Source organism: Ornithorhynchus anatinus, chromosome 8, assembly GCF_004115215.2.
Source record: "Ornithorhynchus anatinus isolate Pmale09 chromosome 8, mOrnAna1.pri.v4, whole genome shotgun sequence".
Lineage (NCBI taxonomy): Eukaryota > Metazoa > Chordata > Mammalia > Monotremata > Ornithorhynchidae > Ornithorhynchus > Ornithorhynchus anatinus.
Window position 1 is genome coordinate 69,533,670 of NC_041735.1, and position 16,773 is coordinate 69,550,442.

General features: G+C 45.5%; 1 protein-coding gene across 6 annotated transcripts in view; it reads left to right on the forward strand.

Moving 5' to 3' along the window:
• Positions 1–16,773, forward strand: part of SGCE (sarcoglycan epsilon) — a 58,048-nt gene that overhangs the window by 27,376 nt on the left and 13,899 nt on the right. For all 6 annotated transcript variants that reach the window (XM_029071050.1, XM_039912886.1, XM_029071048.2 and 3 more), the window contains 2 exons: positions 9,409–9,481; positions 16,329–16,527. In XM_029071050.1, the coding sequence (XP_028926883.1) occupies positions 9,409–9,481; positions 16,329–16,527 (272 nt within the window). The remainder of the gene's footprint in view (positions 1–9,408; positions 9,482–16,328; positions 16,528–16,773) is intronic.

Genomic DNA, 16,773 nt, shown 5'->3' on the forward strand with positions numbered 1-16,773 from the left:
AACATGGAAGAGGTAGACCGGAAGCTAGATGGACAGGGACCATAACAATGATAACGGAAGAACCGTTAGAAAGGTTGCGGATTATGGCAGAGGATGGGACGTTCTGGAGAAAGTATAACCATGGAGTCGCTATGAATCGGAAGTGACTCCATGGCACTTAATAATAATAAAAATAATTGTTAAGTGCTTAGCATGTGTTAGGCACTGCTCTTCTGTCTTCCATCTTTAATTCAGTAAGCTTTCCTGAGAATAATAATAATAATGTTGGTATTTGTTAAGCACTTACTATGTGCCAAGCACTGTTCTAAGCGCTGGGGTAGATACAGGGTCATCAGGTTGTCCCACGTGATGCTCACAGTCTTAATCCCCATTTTCCAGATGAGGTAACTGAGGCACCGAAAAGCTAAGTGACTTGTCCAAAGGGACACAGCTGACAGGTGGAAGAGCTGGGATTAGAACCCATGACCTCTGCCTCCTAAGCCTGTGCTCTTTCCACTGAGCCACGCTGCTTCTCTAATGCAGCAGAGTTAATAGCAATCAATCAGTAGTATTGATTGAGCACGTACTCTGTGCAGGGCCCTTTAGTAAGGACTTGGGAGAGGATAATAGAGTTAGCAGCCATGATCACTGCCCTCAGAGAGCTTACGTTCTTACTGGGGAGATAGACACAAAAATAACCTATAGGTAGGAGGAAGAAAGCATGTAAAGATATGTGCATAGGTGGGATGGTGGGATGGGAACAGTATAAACCTAGATATATGGATGATGTAGAAATGCTGAAGTGACCTTGTAGGGGATACAGGATGGGGAAATGAACTTGTGGGTGGGAAATGTGTCCATCAACTCTAATGACAATAATAATAAAAAATCATATTTGTTAAGCACCTACTAAAAGCCAAGCACTTACTAAAAGCCAAGCAAATAATGGTATGAGCCAAGCACTGTTCTATACACTGGGATAGAAACGAGGTTATCAGGTTGTCCCACGTGGGGCTCATAGTCTTAATCCCCATTTTACAAATGAGGTAACTGAGGCCATAGAAGTTAAGCGACTTGCCCAGAATCACATAACTGACAAGAGGTAGAACCGGAATTAGAACCCACGACCCCGACTCCCAAGCCCGTGCTCTTTCCACTAAGGCATGCTGCTTAAATAATAATAATTATGGTATTTGTTAAGTGCTTATTAAGTACTTGGCACTGTTCTAAACTCTGGGGTAGATACAAGGTATTCAGGTTGTCCCACGTGGGGCTAACAGTCCGAATCCCCATTTTACAGATGAGGTCACTGAGGAGAAGTTAAGTGGCTTGCTCAAGGTCGCACAGCACACAAGTGGTGGAACCGAGATTAGAACCCACGTCCTCTGACTCCCAAGCCCAGGCTCTTTCCACTAAGCCATGCTGCTTCTCTAAAGTAATCAGGTTGGACAGTCCCTGTCCCACATGGAGCTCACAGTATCAATCCCCATTTTACACTTGAGGTAACTGAGGCAAAGAGAAGTGAAGTGACTTGCCTAAGGTCACACAGCAGACCAGTGGCGGAGCTGGGATTAGAACTCAAGTCCTTCTGACTCCCAGGCCCGTGCTCTAGCCACTGGGCCATGCTGCTTCTCTGGTCAATCGTACTCTCCCACACGCTTGGTACAGTGCTCTGCACCCAGTAAGTGCTCAGTGAATACTATTGATTGATCAACTGATTGATTAGAGGAGATGCGATGTCTCAGCCAAGAGCTGCAATAGCAAAACAGCGGAAACTGCGCAGGAGAGGCAGGGGAGCAGGTGCCCCTTCCCATTCCAGCATCGACTAGGCCAATGCCTAAAGGCCAAGAGAGTGGTAAGGGAAAGTGTGAACGAGAAGGGCCTATTATAGGCCCGGGGAAGCAGCTTGGGGCGGGCAGGTGGCCCTAAGCATTTCTGCTCCGGGACCAAAGCTATCGTTCGCAGAATCCTCTTCTCCGCACCCCTCGTTAGCATTATGGGCTGCTCTCCCTGCCTCGCTCGCCTCAGGTCATCCACAAACTTGAGGGCTTCCAGGAAGGGAGAACAAGACCCAGGGCTTCTCCCCGGGGCCTCACCCTCCTTCAGCCCCAAATCCTAGCTGCCAGTTGGCACCTGGGTCTGTGGCTGGCCCCGCCGTACTGATGTCTGGCCCAGGGGACCACGGTCATTCATTCCAAAATCACTAACAATAATAATAATTACGATACATGTTAAGCACTTACTATGTGCCAAACACTATTCTAAACACTGGGGTAGATAAAAGTTAATCAGGTTGGACACCGATCCTGTCCCACAAGAGGCTCACATTCTTTACCCCTATTTTCACATGAGGGAACTGAGGCTGAGAGAAGTGAAGTGACTTGCCTGAGGTCACACGGCAGACATGTAGCGGAGCCGGGATGAGAACCCAGGTCCTTCTGACTCCCAGGCCCGGTCTCTCCAAATCTCCTCCCAGGTTCCAGATCGAAGGGCTGCCCATATCTCTGAGGTCAGAAGCTCCCCGTTCAATAGTATTTATTTATTGAGCGCTTACTGTGTGCAAAGCACTGTACTAAGCGCCTGGAATTTACAGTTCAGCAATAGATAGAGACAACCCCCAAGCAGAATCACTTTCGATTGGGCCCAGTCCCCAGCCCTACCTCAGTTCCTACCTCACGTTCACGGGACGAGACACGTTCCCTCTAGCCAGGCAACGAGGCCAGGAGCCTCTGTTCCCCTCCCTAAGACATTGACTCCAAGCAGACGATCGGGAAATTCCTGGTTCGTCTCCCCGGGGCAGATATGACGGACCAGATAGAAACGGCCCAAGCAGAATAATAATAATAATAATAATAATAATGTTGGTATTTGTTAAGTGTTTACTATGTGCCAAGCACTGTTCTACATACTGGGGTAGACACAAGGGAATTAAGTTGTCCCACGTGGAGCTCACAGTCTTCATCCCCATTTTACAGATGAGGTCACTGAGGCACAGAGAAGTTAAGCAACTTGCCCAAGGTCACACAGCTGACAAGAGGCAAAGCCAGGATTAGAATCCACGACTTCTGACTCCCAAGCCCGGGCTCTTTCCATTGAGCCACGCTGCTTTTCTAGCCCCTCTTGAGCATTCTTCCAACCCCTCGCTCTAACCCACCAAACCCTCCACCCATCCAGCGGCCCAAGCCACGGACTGACAGTCAAGAAATACCAAGTCAGTTTAATGCTCCATCCCCGGCCCTGGTAGGAGCAGCTTAGTCTTACTTTTTAAGCTCCTTTATTAATATTAACAATAATAATAACAATAATAATAAGCACTTATTTTGTGCCAGGCATGGTACTAATTGCTGGGGTAGGTACAAGATAATCAGGCTGGACACAGTTCCTGTCCCACATGGGGCTTCCAGTCTTAGTCCCCATTGAACAAATTCAGTAACTGAGGCACAGTGAAGTGACTTGCCCAAGGTCATATAGCAGATAAGTGGTGGAGCCGGCATTAGACCCTTCGGACTCCCAGGCCCATGCTCTATCCAATAGGCCGTGCTGCACCAGGCATAATGATATTAATAATAATAATAATGATAAGTACTATATGTCACGCACTGCTCTGCGCACTGCAGTAGATTCACTGTATCAGATTGGACACAGTCCCTGTCCCACATGGGACTCATAGTCTTTCACTCTTTCCTTCCCTCAGCCCTCTCTTGGGCTTTAGGCCCCAGCCCTGTCGACGCTGGAATGGGAAGAATAGTTTCACCTTCTTAAATAAATATTTGCATATCGTATAATCGGATCCAAGTTCCAGCAAAACCAATTGCATATTGCAGAAACATCTTAATAGCATGAATGAAAGTCATTAAAAATCCCTTCTTTCCAAAATAAACAGGTCTTATCTCCTTTCAAATATCAATGGCTGTTTGACCCTGGTATTAATCAATCAATCAATTTTAATTATCGAGGACTTACCGTGTGCAGAGCACTGTACTAAATGCTTTGAAGAGTACAGTGTAACAGTTGGTAGGCACGGTCCCTGCCCACAACAAGCTTTCAGTCTAGAAAGGGAAACAGACATTAATATAAATAAATTACATTATGGATATGGATATGAGTGCGATGGGGCTGAAGGAGAGGGGATTAAAGAATGCAAATCCTGGCTGAAGGAGAGGGGAATAAAGAATGCAAATCCTGGTGCAAGGGTGATGCAGAAAGGAGTGGGAGAAGTAGAAATATTTGACTGAGTAGAAGTGATCTAACTGATAAAATTCTAGACAGTTGTGAAAAAAAACTTCATTTACATTGGAAATGTTAGCTGCTTCTCTGTCACTGCTCTACTGCCATCAGTTTGGGCTGTTTCTGGGTGTTTTTTATGGTATTTGTTAAGTGCTTACTGTGTGCCAGGCACTGTACTAGGCACTAGGGTAGATGCAAGATAATCGGGTTGGACACAGTCCCTGTCCTACATAGGGCTCACAGTCTTAATTCCTACTTTTACAGATGAGGTAACTGAGGCATGGAGAAGTGAAGTGACCTGCCCAAGGTCACCCAACAGACAAGGGGCAGAGCCGGGATGAGAACCCAGATTCTCTGACTCCCAGGCCTGGGCTCTTTTCACTGGGCCACACTGCTGCTGATCTTACCCGTGGGGCGATTTTGTCCCATCCATAGATTTTTCAAGGGTTTTTTTCAAAGTGTAACGTTTTGGAAAGAATGTCTGGATTTCTAGATTTATATAGATTCCATTTCATTAACACAACTCCCCCCCCCCCCCCCCCGCAAGGAAAGGCTTCCCTTACTGACTTAGATGAACTTCAAGGACGGTGAAAATGACTCTTCCTCAAGGTCCAGAAGTCTTGGAATTTACCATTTGCTTCACTCCAAGCTTAGGGGCAGGAGGAATGAATTGTGAAATGTGACCAAAATCGACAAATTTACAGGGATGATAATCTACTAACTTTCTCAATAATGCCTCTCCTTTGTGGGAAGATACTTTTTTTATTATGTCTACTCAATTTAGCATTCTGTCTCCCCAAACCATGTTTTTTTTTTACCTCCCTCTGAGCCGTTGAAACAAATCACATTTCCAGTTTGAATAAATGTGAAATTGGACCAAAATTGACAAGGTTTCAGTAATGATGCTTTCCCAAATTTCTCAGTAATGCCCCTTCTTTGGGAGAAAGTGGAGTTTCTTTTTAATCTCTCATCCATTTGGTACTCTATCTTCCAAAAGCCTGTTTCTACCTCCCTCTGAGTCGTTGAAGCAAATCACATTTCCAGGTTGCATAATTATTTCACCTGATACAGGACTCCAAGCTCATTTTACAAAAGCAGAACCCTGTCCTTTTGCCTTTGAATCTGAGGCATTAACAATAATAATAGAGAAGCAGCGTGGCTCAGTGGAAAGAGTCCAGGCTTGGGAGTCAGAGGTCACAGGTTCCAATACCGACTCCGCCACTTGTCAGCTGTGTGACCATGGGCAAGTCATTTAACTTCTCCGTGCCTCAGTTACCTCATCTGGAAAATGGGGATGAAGACTGTGAACCCTACTTGGGACAATCTGTTGATCTCGAATCTACCCCAGAACTTAGCAGAGAGCTGGCACATAGTAAGCACTTAACAAATGCCAACATTATTATTAATATTATTATTATTCATTGTGGTACTGGTTAAGTACTTAATATGTGCCAAGCCCGAAGGTGGATTCAGGATAGATCGAATGAGACAGAGACCCATGGGACTCACGGTTCTAAGGGAGAGGCAGAGCTGGGATTGACTCTCCATTTTACAGATGAGGAAATTAATAATAATAATAATGTTGGTATTTTAAGCGCTTACTATGTGCAGAGCACTGTTCTAAGCGCTGGGGTAGACACAGGGGAATCAGGTTGTCCCACGTGGGGCTCACAGTCTTAATCCCCATTTTACAGATGAGCTAACTGAGGCACAGAGAAGTGAAGTGACTTGCCCACAGTCACACAGCTGACAAGTGGCAGAGCCGGGTTTCAAACCCATGATCTCTGACTCCAAAGCCCGTGCTCTTTCCACTGAGCCACACTGCTTCTCTAATTTAAGGCACAGAGAAGTTAAGTGACTTGTCCAAAGTCACACAACTGGCAAATAGTGGAGCCAGGATGAAACCCCAAGTCTCCTGATTCCCAGTTCTTTGCTTCTTGTGCTTTTCCCCCTAGATAACTGTTTCTGACACTTCTTGAAGACACAGCAGCCCCTGCAAGATTTGAAGCCTCAGTTTAAGGACCAAGAAGACCCTCTTGTAAATCATCAGCTCGGTTCTCTCAGCTCCAAAACAGCCCAGAGAAAGCACCTAGTGTGAGGGTTATTCCTTGATTTTTGATGTCCACCTTGTAGAATTTGTTTCCTAGTTGGAGGAGACTGGTTTTTTTAATCGACTGAAGCCTCGATCATCCCATTTATTGGGTGAGCGATAGATTTTAACTCCTGTCCCCTAGCAGATGGTGTCCGCTTTGGAGCGTGTTCCATCCAATCTGGCCACACCAACATTCTGCCCCAGTCAGCACCCTCTTTCTAGAACCATGGAAGGAGCAGGAAGCAGCCGGCCTAGAAGATTTTCCCCTCCTACTTTTCCCTCTGTCACATTTTCTTTGGTGATTGCAGTGAAAATGTCCACACAGGAACAGGATTTCATTTCTAGGCAATAGTAACAGCCCAACAGGAAGATCATTGCCATTAAAATGACGTTAAACCAGGGCACGGTGAGAATGGAAATCTTTCTTTTTATAGGATTGCTAATGGCTGAGTTAATGTGACAATCATGCTCTTTTCTGACATCTTGTCAGTTGTTTAAGGGAGTGTTAAAATGAACTTCTTGCATTCGACTACTCGAGGCAATATCATCTCCATATTTTCTCCCAAATAATGGAATGACATTTGTACCTAATCAGACAAACGTACTGACATATGGCCATTTATGTACTTATATTCTCATTACTGCAAAAAAAAAAATTCATTTTGGATTGCCAGAGCACCCAGAAAACACACGAACGGAGCTTTCATTCTGATGTTTGAACCAATCAGGGTGCCTGATGCAATGCAGTACTATCAATCAATCAATGGTATTCGAGTGCTTCCTGTGTGCAGAACACTGTACTGAAGGCTGAACACTGTACGGAGCACTGAGCACTAAACTAAAAAATGGAGGACGATGATAACGAGAGTTGCATTCTGGAAAATGAAAGTATTGTTGTTGTCTCTAAGGAAATGAGACTATGGAAATGAAGAAAATCTCCTATTAAAAGTATCCAAGGAGTGATCCTATTTGAATTTATTGCTCCCGAATGTGCACCCTATGGGGAAACCCGAAGGGTAATTTTGCTTGAGTTACAGTAGCGAAGTTGAGAGCTGAGGAATATCATTATGTGTGGAGAAAGAAGCACCATGTTGATCAGACTTTAATAGGGCCCCTTCACAAGTCTTTTTCTTGTAGATACCACCCCCCCCAGTTGATCAGCCAATCAATCAAGAATATCTATAGAGTATCTACTGTGAACAGAACACTGTGCTAAGTGCTTGGAAGAGTATTTTAGAGGTAGTATTTTAGGGTAGGTAGACATAATCCTTGCCCACCAGGAGTTTACCATTTAATTATTTACAAATAAGAGGAAGAAACCCTCAAATGGCAGAGTATGCATGTAGTTATAAGTCTAAAACTGACTGACTCTCTGGCACAGGATTGGGAGTCAAAGGATCTCGGTTCTCATCCTAGTTCTGCCGCTTCTCTGTTGTGTGACTTCACACTTCACTTCCTCTGTGCCTCAGTTACCCCCTCTGTAAAATGGGAATTAAGACAGTGAGCCCTCTTTGGAACATGGACTGTGCCCAAGCTGATTAGCTTGTATCTATCCCAGTGCTTGGAAAAGCGCCTGGCACATAGTAAGAGCTTAACAAATGCCTTAAAAAAAAGTGTGATGAGAAGTTTTGAGGGCAAAAGAGTGAGACGACAGGAGGGAAGATGTGACCTGCGGAGCCGAAAAATTAATTGGGGAAGGCTTCCTGGAGGAAGTGGATTTCCAAAGGGTTTTGAAGAGAGGGAGAGCTGAGGTCTGGTGGATTCGAATTAGGAAGGAGTTCCAGGGAGAAAAAAGGGCCCGAGCCGGAGTTTGAAGGCAGGAGAGTCAAGAACAAGTTACAGGGAGAAGGTGAGCTTGCTTGGAGCAGAGAGGGTGTAGTAGGAGAAGAGAGAGGACAGATAAGAGGGGGAGAGCCGATGGACAGCATTGGAAACCAATGGACGGGAGTTTCTGCTTGATGCGGAGAAGCCCGGGTAACCATTCGAGAACGGGGAGGCGCAGGCAGAGCAGAGTTTTTGAAAGATGACCAAGTCAGTCAGTCAGTAAACCGTATTTATTGAACATATTACTGCTGCTTACAAGCAGCAGAATGAACAGGAGAAGCGAGAGGCCAGAGACCAAGACACCTAGTGAGCAGCTTTATCTGTGGGCCTTCTGGAAGCCGCTATTCCAACGTGAGAAGCATCTCCCCCTAGACCCATTCTCGGTTTCCCTGCCAGTATTTATTGAGTGCTTACTGTGTGCAGAGCACTGTACTAAGCACTTGAGAGAGTACAACAGTAAGCAGACAAATTCCCTGCTCACTCTCCCGGGAGAGGGATTTAAAGAAGGGGAGAGCCGGGGTCCGTCTAATGGTGGGAGGGAGCGTTTGGTCCTCTAATGCCAAGCTTCTCACTGGACCTCCATCTCATCTATCTCACCAGTGACTCTCGCCCATGTCCTGCCTCTGGCCTGGATCGCCCTCCCTCCTCATATCCCACAGACAACGGCTCTCCTAGCCCCCTTTGAAGCCTTATTGAAGGCACATTTCCTCCAAGAGACCTTCCCTGACTAAGCCTGGGAGTCAAAGGACTTGGGTTCTAATCCCAGCCCTGACAGTTGCTTTCTGTGTGTCCTTGGGCAAACCAGTTTTCTGTGCCTCGGTTCCCTCGACTGTAAAATGGGGATTCGATACCGGTTCTCCCTCCTACTTAGCTCTGAGTCCCTTGCAGGATACTGACCGTGTCCAAACTAATTAGCCTATACCTACCCCAGTGCTTAAAATAGTGTTTGACACATAGTAAGTGCTTAACGAAGACCATAAAAAAAGAGGGCAGAGAGGTCAAGTGGGCCAGGTGGCTGAGAGCGTTGAAGCCAAGGTGAGGAATTGTTTGACACGGAGAGACACAGGAAGCCAGTGGAGGGTTTGGGGAGGGGGGAGATGGTGGGCTGAATGACTCCCTATCCAAAAAGTTCAAATCCCTTTTATGCCAAAAGGTTTCTTTATTTTCCAAGTATAAAGAAAAATTCAAATTCCGATGAAAGGGCTGTTATTTTTCAATATTAGTTTTATTCAAGTTTCCGCATTGGTCATACCTTTCTTTCTTAAAATTCTCTTGTTTCATACTAGATAACTGCCTACAATAGGCGCACCTTTGAGACCGCCAGGCATAATTTGATCATTAACATAATGTCAGCAGAAGGTATGTATGGGAAATTGACTTCATCCTTTGGAATGGTTAAGGGGTGAAGATTCTAAACTATGTATTTCTTTTGATGGTTATAGGTTTTAAACGGCCAGCAGAATACAAAATAGAGCAGCCATTCAGTCCATCAGTGGTATTTATTGAGCACTTACTATGCGCCGAGCACTGTATTAAGCACTGGGGAGAGGACAGTACAGCAGAATTAGCACACGCATTCCCCGCCCATGCGAGCTTACAGTTTAGAGGCTGTAATTGTAGAAAAAAGGAAAAAATATGAAATGATTCAACTGGAATCAAAGCCCAGAGTTCATTGAGTATTTGGTTAGTAAGTAGTGGTAAAGAGAACACTGATGTCAGACAACCTCTTGTATTGGCTTAAGATTGCTGGGTGGGGAAGAGAGGTAGCACGAAAGATATACTGTTCTCTTCCAAAATAGAGAAGCAGTGTGCCCTAATGGATAGAACACAGGCCTAGGAGTCAGAAGGACCTGGGTTCTAATCCCGGCTCTGCCACTTGTCTGCTGTGGGACCTTGGGCAAATTACTTTACTTCTCTGGGCCTCAGTTCCCTCATCTGTAAAATGGGGATTAAAACTGTGAGCCCCACGTGGCACAGGGACCGTCTACAACCTGATTAGCTTGTAGCTACCCCAGCGCTTAGAACAGTACCTGGCACATAGTAAGCACTTAACAAATACCTTTTAAAAAATAGCTAAACAGGAATCCAGGGCCCAAGAAAATCACTGCTCTCATTAACTGTTCAGCTCAAATCATAGCTAGTATTTATTGAGCACCCACTCTGGGCAGAGTACTGAAGTAAACACTTTGGGAGAGACGGGTAGAGTCAGCAGACACGGATAGTGACATTCTTTTTTTCTGAGATGCCATTCTTACAGTTCAAGAACAAGAAAGTACAGTGTTCTGGGAATGTCTGAATTTTTTGGTTCTATGTAAATTCCTGCTAGATTTGCTTAAAAGCTGGGAGAAGTTATTTAAAAACTTAAAAAACTGCTCACGTCTTTGGCAGGCAGAATTTCCTGTCATTTTCAGGTTAACCAGTCCCACACAATATGTAATAATGGTGAGAAATAGAGTGCCCAAAGGTTAAGCGGGGATGTTTCTGATATTCAGTTGATACTCAGTTCAGTTGAAGTGAACGAAAGTTCTGCAGAATGGAAAAATCTGGCTGTAGCATGCAAAACCACCTAAAATGATGTGCATTCAAATAATTGACAGGCGATTCCCTTTTCCAATGATGAATAAACTTGCCGGGTAAAAACACGTTAACAATCTCCGGGAAGAACTGTTGGCAAAATGTCATTGTTTTTAACCAGTTTCCATGTTCAGTGTGTATGTCTCACATGGAGCCGTGCGAGAAGAGAGATATGTGAATTGGGCTTTCACTGATGTCAAGTAGGCATGTCATGAAACTAGCCTCTCCTGCTGAGTGTGTGCATGTCAAGAAATTACATGGGATCAGGAGTTTCTCCAGTTTTGCTTAAAACACCAACCTGGGTGCTGAACTGGCCTAGAAATGGCACATGCCCGTTTATAGACCCAAGCGCACAGATAATAACTGTGGCATTTGTCAAGCCCTTACTATGTGCCAGGCACTGCACCGAGCACTGGGGGTAGACACAAGGCGATCGGGCTGGATACAGTCCCTGTCCCTCTTGGGGTTCACAGTCTTAATCCCCATTTTAGAGATGAGGTAACTGAGCACAGAGAAGTAAAGTGCCTTGCCCAAGGTCACGTGGCAGACACGTGGCGGAGCTGGGATTAGAACCCAGGTCCTTCTGACTCCCAAGCCCGTAGACTATCCACTAGACCAAACTGCTTCTCATTCTAGGCATCGTCTGCCAATGAACTGTAAAATAAACAAGCCAAGCAAATCCAGAGCCTTCACCAACGAGACCCTTCCTCCCATCCCTCTCCCACCCTCCACAGAGAAGCAGCATAGCTTAGTGGAAAGAGCCCAGCCTTGGGCTCCACCACTTGTCAGCTGTGTGACTTTGGGCAAGTCACTTCACTTCTCTGTGCCTCAGTTACCTCATCTGTAAAATGGGGATGAAGACTGTGAGCCCCACGTGGGACACCCCGGCTACCTTGTATCTCTTCCAGTGCTTAGAACAGTGCTTGGCACATAGTAAGCGCTTAACAAATACCATCATAATTATTATCCCACTTTCACTGGTGCTTCTGGTAGATCCAGGACCCTATCTGGTTCTGTCCATCCATTTGCCGGCACAGTTAAGAGCCCCTCTAGTAGGCCAACTCTTGAGCTCATTGGGGTTTTTTTTTGTTTTAAGTGGTATTCATGTAGTGCTTCTTAAGTGCTCATTAAGTCAAGTACTGTTCTAAGCACTGAGGTAGATACAAGATAATCAGATTGGACACAGTCCCTGTCCCATAGTGGTTTCACAGTCTAAATCGGAGGGAGAAGCGGCGTGGCCTAGTGGCAGAGCACGGGCCTAGGAGTCAGAAGGACATGGCTTCTAAACCTGGCTCCACCACAGATCTGCTGTGTGACCTTGGACAAGTCACTTCACTTCTCTGTGCTTCAGTTGCCTCATCTGTTAAATGAGGATTAAGACTGTGAGCCCCATATGGGACAGGGACTGTGTTCAACCTGATTAGTTTGTATCCACCCCAGGGCTTAGTACAGCATCTGGCATTTAGTAAGTGCTTAACAAATACCATAAAAAGGAGGATTTAATCTCCATTTTACAGATGAGGTAACTGAGGCACAGAGAAATGAAGTCACACAGCAGGCACATAATAATATTAATAATGATGGCATTTGTTAAGCACTTATTATGTCCCAAGCACTCTTCTAAGCAGTGGGGTGGATACAAGGTCATCAGGTTGTCCCACGTGGGGCTCACAGTCTTAATTCCCATTTTACAGATGAGGTCACTGAGGCACAGAGAAGTTGAGTGACTTCCTGAAAGTCACACAGCTGAGAAGTGGCAGAGCTGGGATGAAAACCCACGACCTCTGACTCCCAAGCCCGTGCTCTTTCCACTACGCCACGCTGTTTCCCATGGCTGTTTCACATGGCAGAGCCGGGATTAGAACTTAGTTCCTCTGACTCCCAGGCCTGGGCTCTTCCCACCATTCATTCATTCATTCAGTAGTATTTATTGAGCGCTTACTATGTGCAGAGCACTGTACTAACCGCTTGGAATGAACAAGTCGGCAACAGATAGAGACGGTCCCTGCCGTTTGACGGGCTTACGGTCTAATCGGGGGAGACGGACAGACGAGAACGATGGCGATAAATAGAGTCGAGGGGAAGAACATCTCGTAAAAACAGTGGCAACTAAATAGAATCGAGGCGACGTACATTTCATTAACAAAATAAATAGGGTAATGGAAATATATACAGTTGAGCGGACGGCCACCCTGCATCTGAATCTTTTAGATCGTGGGTATCTGATGCCTCATTGTTATCCCAGGATCGCTAGCAAGTTGGGAGCAAAACCCATCTCAATCGAATTGTCTGAAAGCGAATTGGTGACAGTTACCCATGGTAATAATAAAGATGGCATTCATTAAGTACTTACTATGGGGAAAGCACCGGGGTTGATAGAGTTAGCAGGCCTCCATTCATTCAATCATACTTATTGAGTGCGTACTATGTGCACAGCACTGCACTAAGAGCTTGAAAGACTACAATAGGACAGTAAACAGACACGTTTCCTGCCCACAACAAGCTTACAGTTTAGAGACGAGTTTAGCACAACCAGAAACCACAAGGTTGGAAAAGAAACGAGGGCCATTATTCACACTTGTGTCCGGCATTAGTTTCAATTCCCCCCGTAATCATCGATAATTATAACCGGGGTACTTGTTACACACTTGTTTTGTGCCAAGCACTGTACTAAGCACTGGGGCAGATTCAGATAATCAAGTTGGATCCAGGGCCTGTCCCAGGTGGGACTCACAGGCTAAGCAGGAGGAAAAGCAGATATTAAATCCCCAGTTGAAGAGACTGAGGCAGAGTGCCCAACGTCACATAGCAGGAAAGTGGCATCCTGCGGATTAGAACCCAAGTCCTCTGACTCCCAGGCCCATGTTCTTTCCCCAAGGCCACGCTGCTTCCCCTCCCTTAGACTTTGTCATTCTTCTTGGATTCCCTCGGTAGAGAAACAAAATGATTCTTTCTCCCTCCCTCGTAAGGAACTATTTTAGAGCCTCAGTTGGAAAGTACAAAAGGCCTATGCAAAGACTGACTGAAGAAACAAAGAACAGTGTTTAAAAAAAAAATTCAGAGGTTGGCAGGGAAAGAGAGATGCTGGGGTTTAAAGACTGGGACAGGCAATCAGTGTTGCGGGGAAGGTGTGCACATGTCCATATGCCCCATGGGGTCATGATTGGGAGTTGGCCAGTGTTGGCCTGTCTCTCTCTCTCACAAATAAACAAACACCCACCCATCCATAGGTAACTTTCACCATCAGTGGCTTCTTTTTCATGTACATATAAATGTACATACAGACCCACTCATAGATAGGTGTTTTTTATGGTATTGTTAAGCACTTACTGTTTTTCAAACCCTGGGTAGACACGATTCAACTAGGTCGGATGCAGTCCCTGTCCCATGTGGGGCTCACGGTCTAAGTAGGAGGGAGAACAGGCATTGAATCCCCATTTTAAAGAAGAGGAAACTGAGACCCAGAGAAGTGAAGTGATTTGCCCTAGGTTGCATAGTAGGCAAATAGCAGAGCCAGAATTAGAACCCAGTTCTTCCTGAATCCCAGACTCGTCCCCTTTCCACTGGGCCATGTTGCTTCTCTTAGGAAAAGTTCATTTAGGAAAGCCTGTGAACAGGTTAGATGCACTGCAAATACATTTACAAAGTAGTGATCATAATAACTATAGTATTTGTGAAGCACTTACTTTGTGCTAAGCACTGTTCTAAGTGCTGGGGTAGGTGCAAGATAATCAGGTCCTACTTAGGCTCACAGTCTCAGTAGGCAGGAAAGCAGATACTGAGTCACCATTTTGCAAATGAGGTAACTGAGGCCCAGAGAAATTGAAGGGACTTGCCCAAGGTCACAAAGCAGATGAGTGGCAGAATCAGGATTAGAACCCAGGTTTTCTGACCCCCAGGCTCATGCTCTTTCCACTAGGCATCACTGCTTCTCAAGGAAATAAACAAAAACATGGAGGCACTGTGAGTCACTCTGCTCTGTCTTCCTTTCCCAGTCAAAATTGAGTAAACTGTGTTTTCTGAATCCCTTAGGAACAGCTGTGGGAGTGCGGAAAAAGGTTCACTTTACAGGTCTAGAATTTGCTTGGGCAAATTCACACACACATTTAAATCATTAATTCGGAAATGTTAAGAAGAAAATGTCCCTATTAGCCCGCCCTGGGAGACTTCAAGGAGGAAAATTTCTTTAATATAACTATATCAGAGTTTACAATCTGGGCTCAGTCTTAAATATGCAAGGAATATGCCCATGGAGGGCAGGGACCATGCCAGATTCCCCCAGATTGTAAACTCTTCCACTAGATAATGATAACAATAATAATAATTATGATATCGGTTAAGTGCTTACTATGTGTCAGGCACTGTACTAAGTGCTGGGGTGGATACAAACAAATCATGTTGGTCACAGTCCCTGTTCCCCATGGGGCTCGCAATCTTACTCCCCATTTTACAGAAGACGGAACTGAGACCCAGAGAAGTGAAATGGATTGCCCAAGGTCACACAGCAGGCAAGTGGTGGAGCAGGGATTAGAACCCATGACCTTCTGACTCCCAGGCCCGTGTTCCATGCGAGATTGTAAACTCCTAGAGGGCAAGGTCATGTCTACTACCTCTATCATAGTCTCCCAAGCATTTAGAATAGTGCTGTGCACAGAGTAAAAGCTCAATAAATATCTCTGATCGATACCGGCTCCGCTACCTGTCAGCTGTTTGACTTTGGTCAAGTCACTTAGCTTCTCAGTGCCTCAGTTACCTCATCTGTAAAATGGGGATTAAGACTGGGAGCCTCACGTGGGACAACCTGTTGACTCTGAATCTACCCCGGCGCTTAGAACAGTGCTTGGCGCATTGTATGCGCTTAAAAATACCAACATTATTATTGTTATCAAGCTCTCAATCAAGCTATCAAGTCAATTTATTGAGCACCTGTCTGGAGAGCAGTGTTGAGAAGCATAGTGGCCTAGTGGTTAGAGCACAGGCCTGGGTCAGAAGTACCTGGGTTCTAATCCTGGCTCTGCCACTTGTCTGCTGCGTGACCTTGGGCAAATCACTTCACTTCTCTGCTTCATTTCCTTCATCTTTAAAATGGGGATTAAGACTGTGAGCCTCACTTGGGACAGGGACTGTGTCAAGCCTGATTAGCTTGTATCTAATCCAGGCTTAAGACAGCGTCTGGCGCATGGTAAGCACTTAAAAATACCATAATTATCATTACTATTATTAACATGATACCTGCCCTCCAGGAAGGAGCTTAATAAATACTGCTGTGACAACTACTGCTAGGTGAATAAGGCTAGTAATCTTCAAGACTGTGCTTAAAATTTCCTAGTGGAAGCACAGCAAAAATGAATTTGCTTTTTAGAATAATCTAAGGGAAAATTTTTAGGGGACGTTAAAATGGCTATTTGCAATCCAAGCCGGCACTGAAACTGATAGAAGCTTAGGGAAGGAGGCTCTGATTAACTTGTATCTACCCCAGCACTTAATACGGTGCCTGTCCCATAGTAAGAGTTTAACAAATACCATTTAAGGCATTTTGAAATAGTTCTAAATACACTTCGTTAAGACTCTGAGAGACTGGGCCTGCCTAGATTGTATTATGCTGAGGCAGCTCTCTTTGATTCCCATCTAGATTTTCCACTGCCGTATCAAGCGGAATTCTTCATCAAAAACATGAACGTCGAAGAAATGCTGGCCAGCGAGGTGCTCGGAGACTTCCTCGGCGCTGTGAAAAACGTTTGGCAGCCGGAGCGCCTGAATGCCATAAACATCACGTCGGCTCTAGACCGGGGCGGGAGGGTTCCCCTCCCCATCAATGACATGAAGGAGGGGTAAGCACATGGTTCTCCCCAAATCTTTCTTGGAGGAATTTTGGATTCAGAGATCATCAGGCTCAGCTAATTGGGGCCCATCTTGGGTGGTGTTTTCAGGCCTGTCTGTGGTAACTCGAGACGAGTTGCTCTCAGCAGTCTCCTAGGTTGAAACTGCTCCGGCCCAGCCTGAGTGGCTGATTCTTGTCCCTCAAGGCCCATCTCCCCCTGCCCCATATGGAAATGTAGAATCGGCCTCCCGTAGTC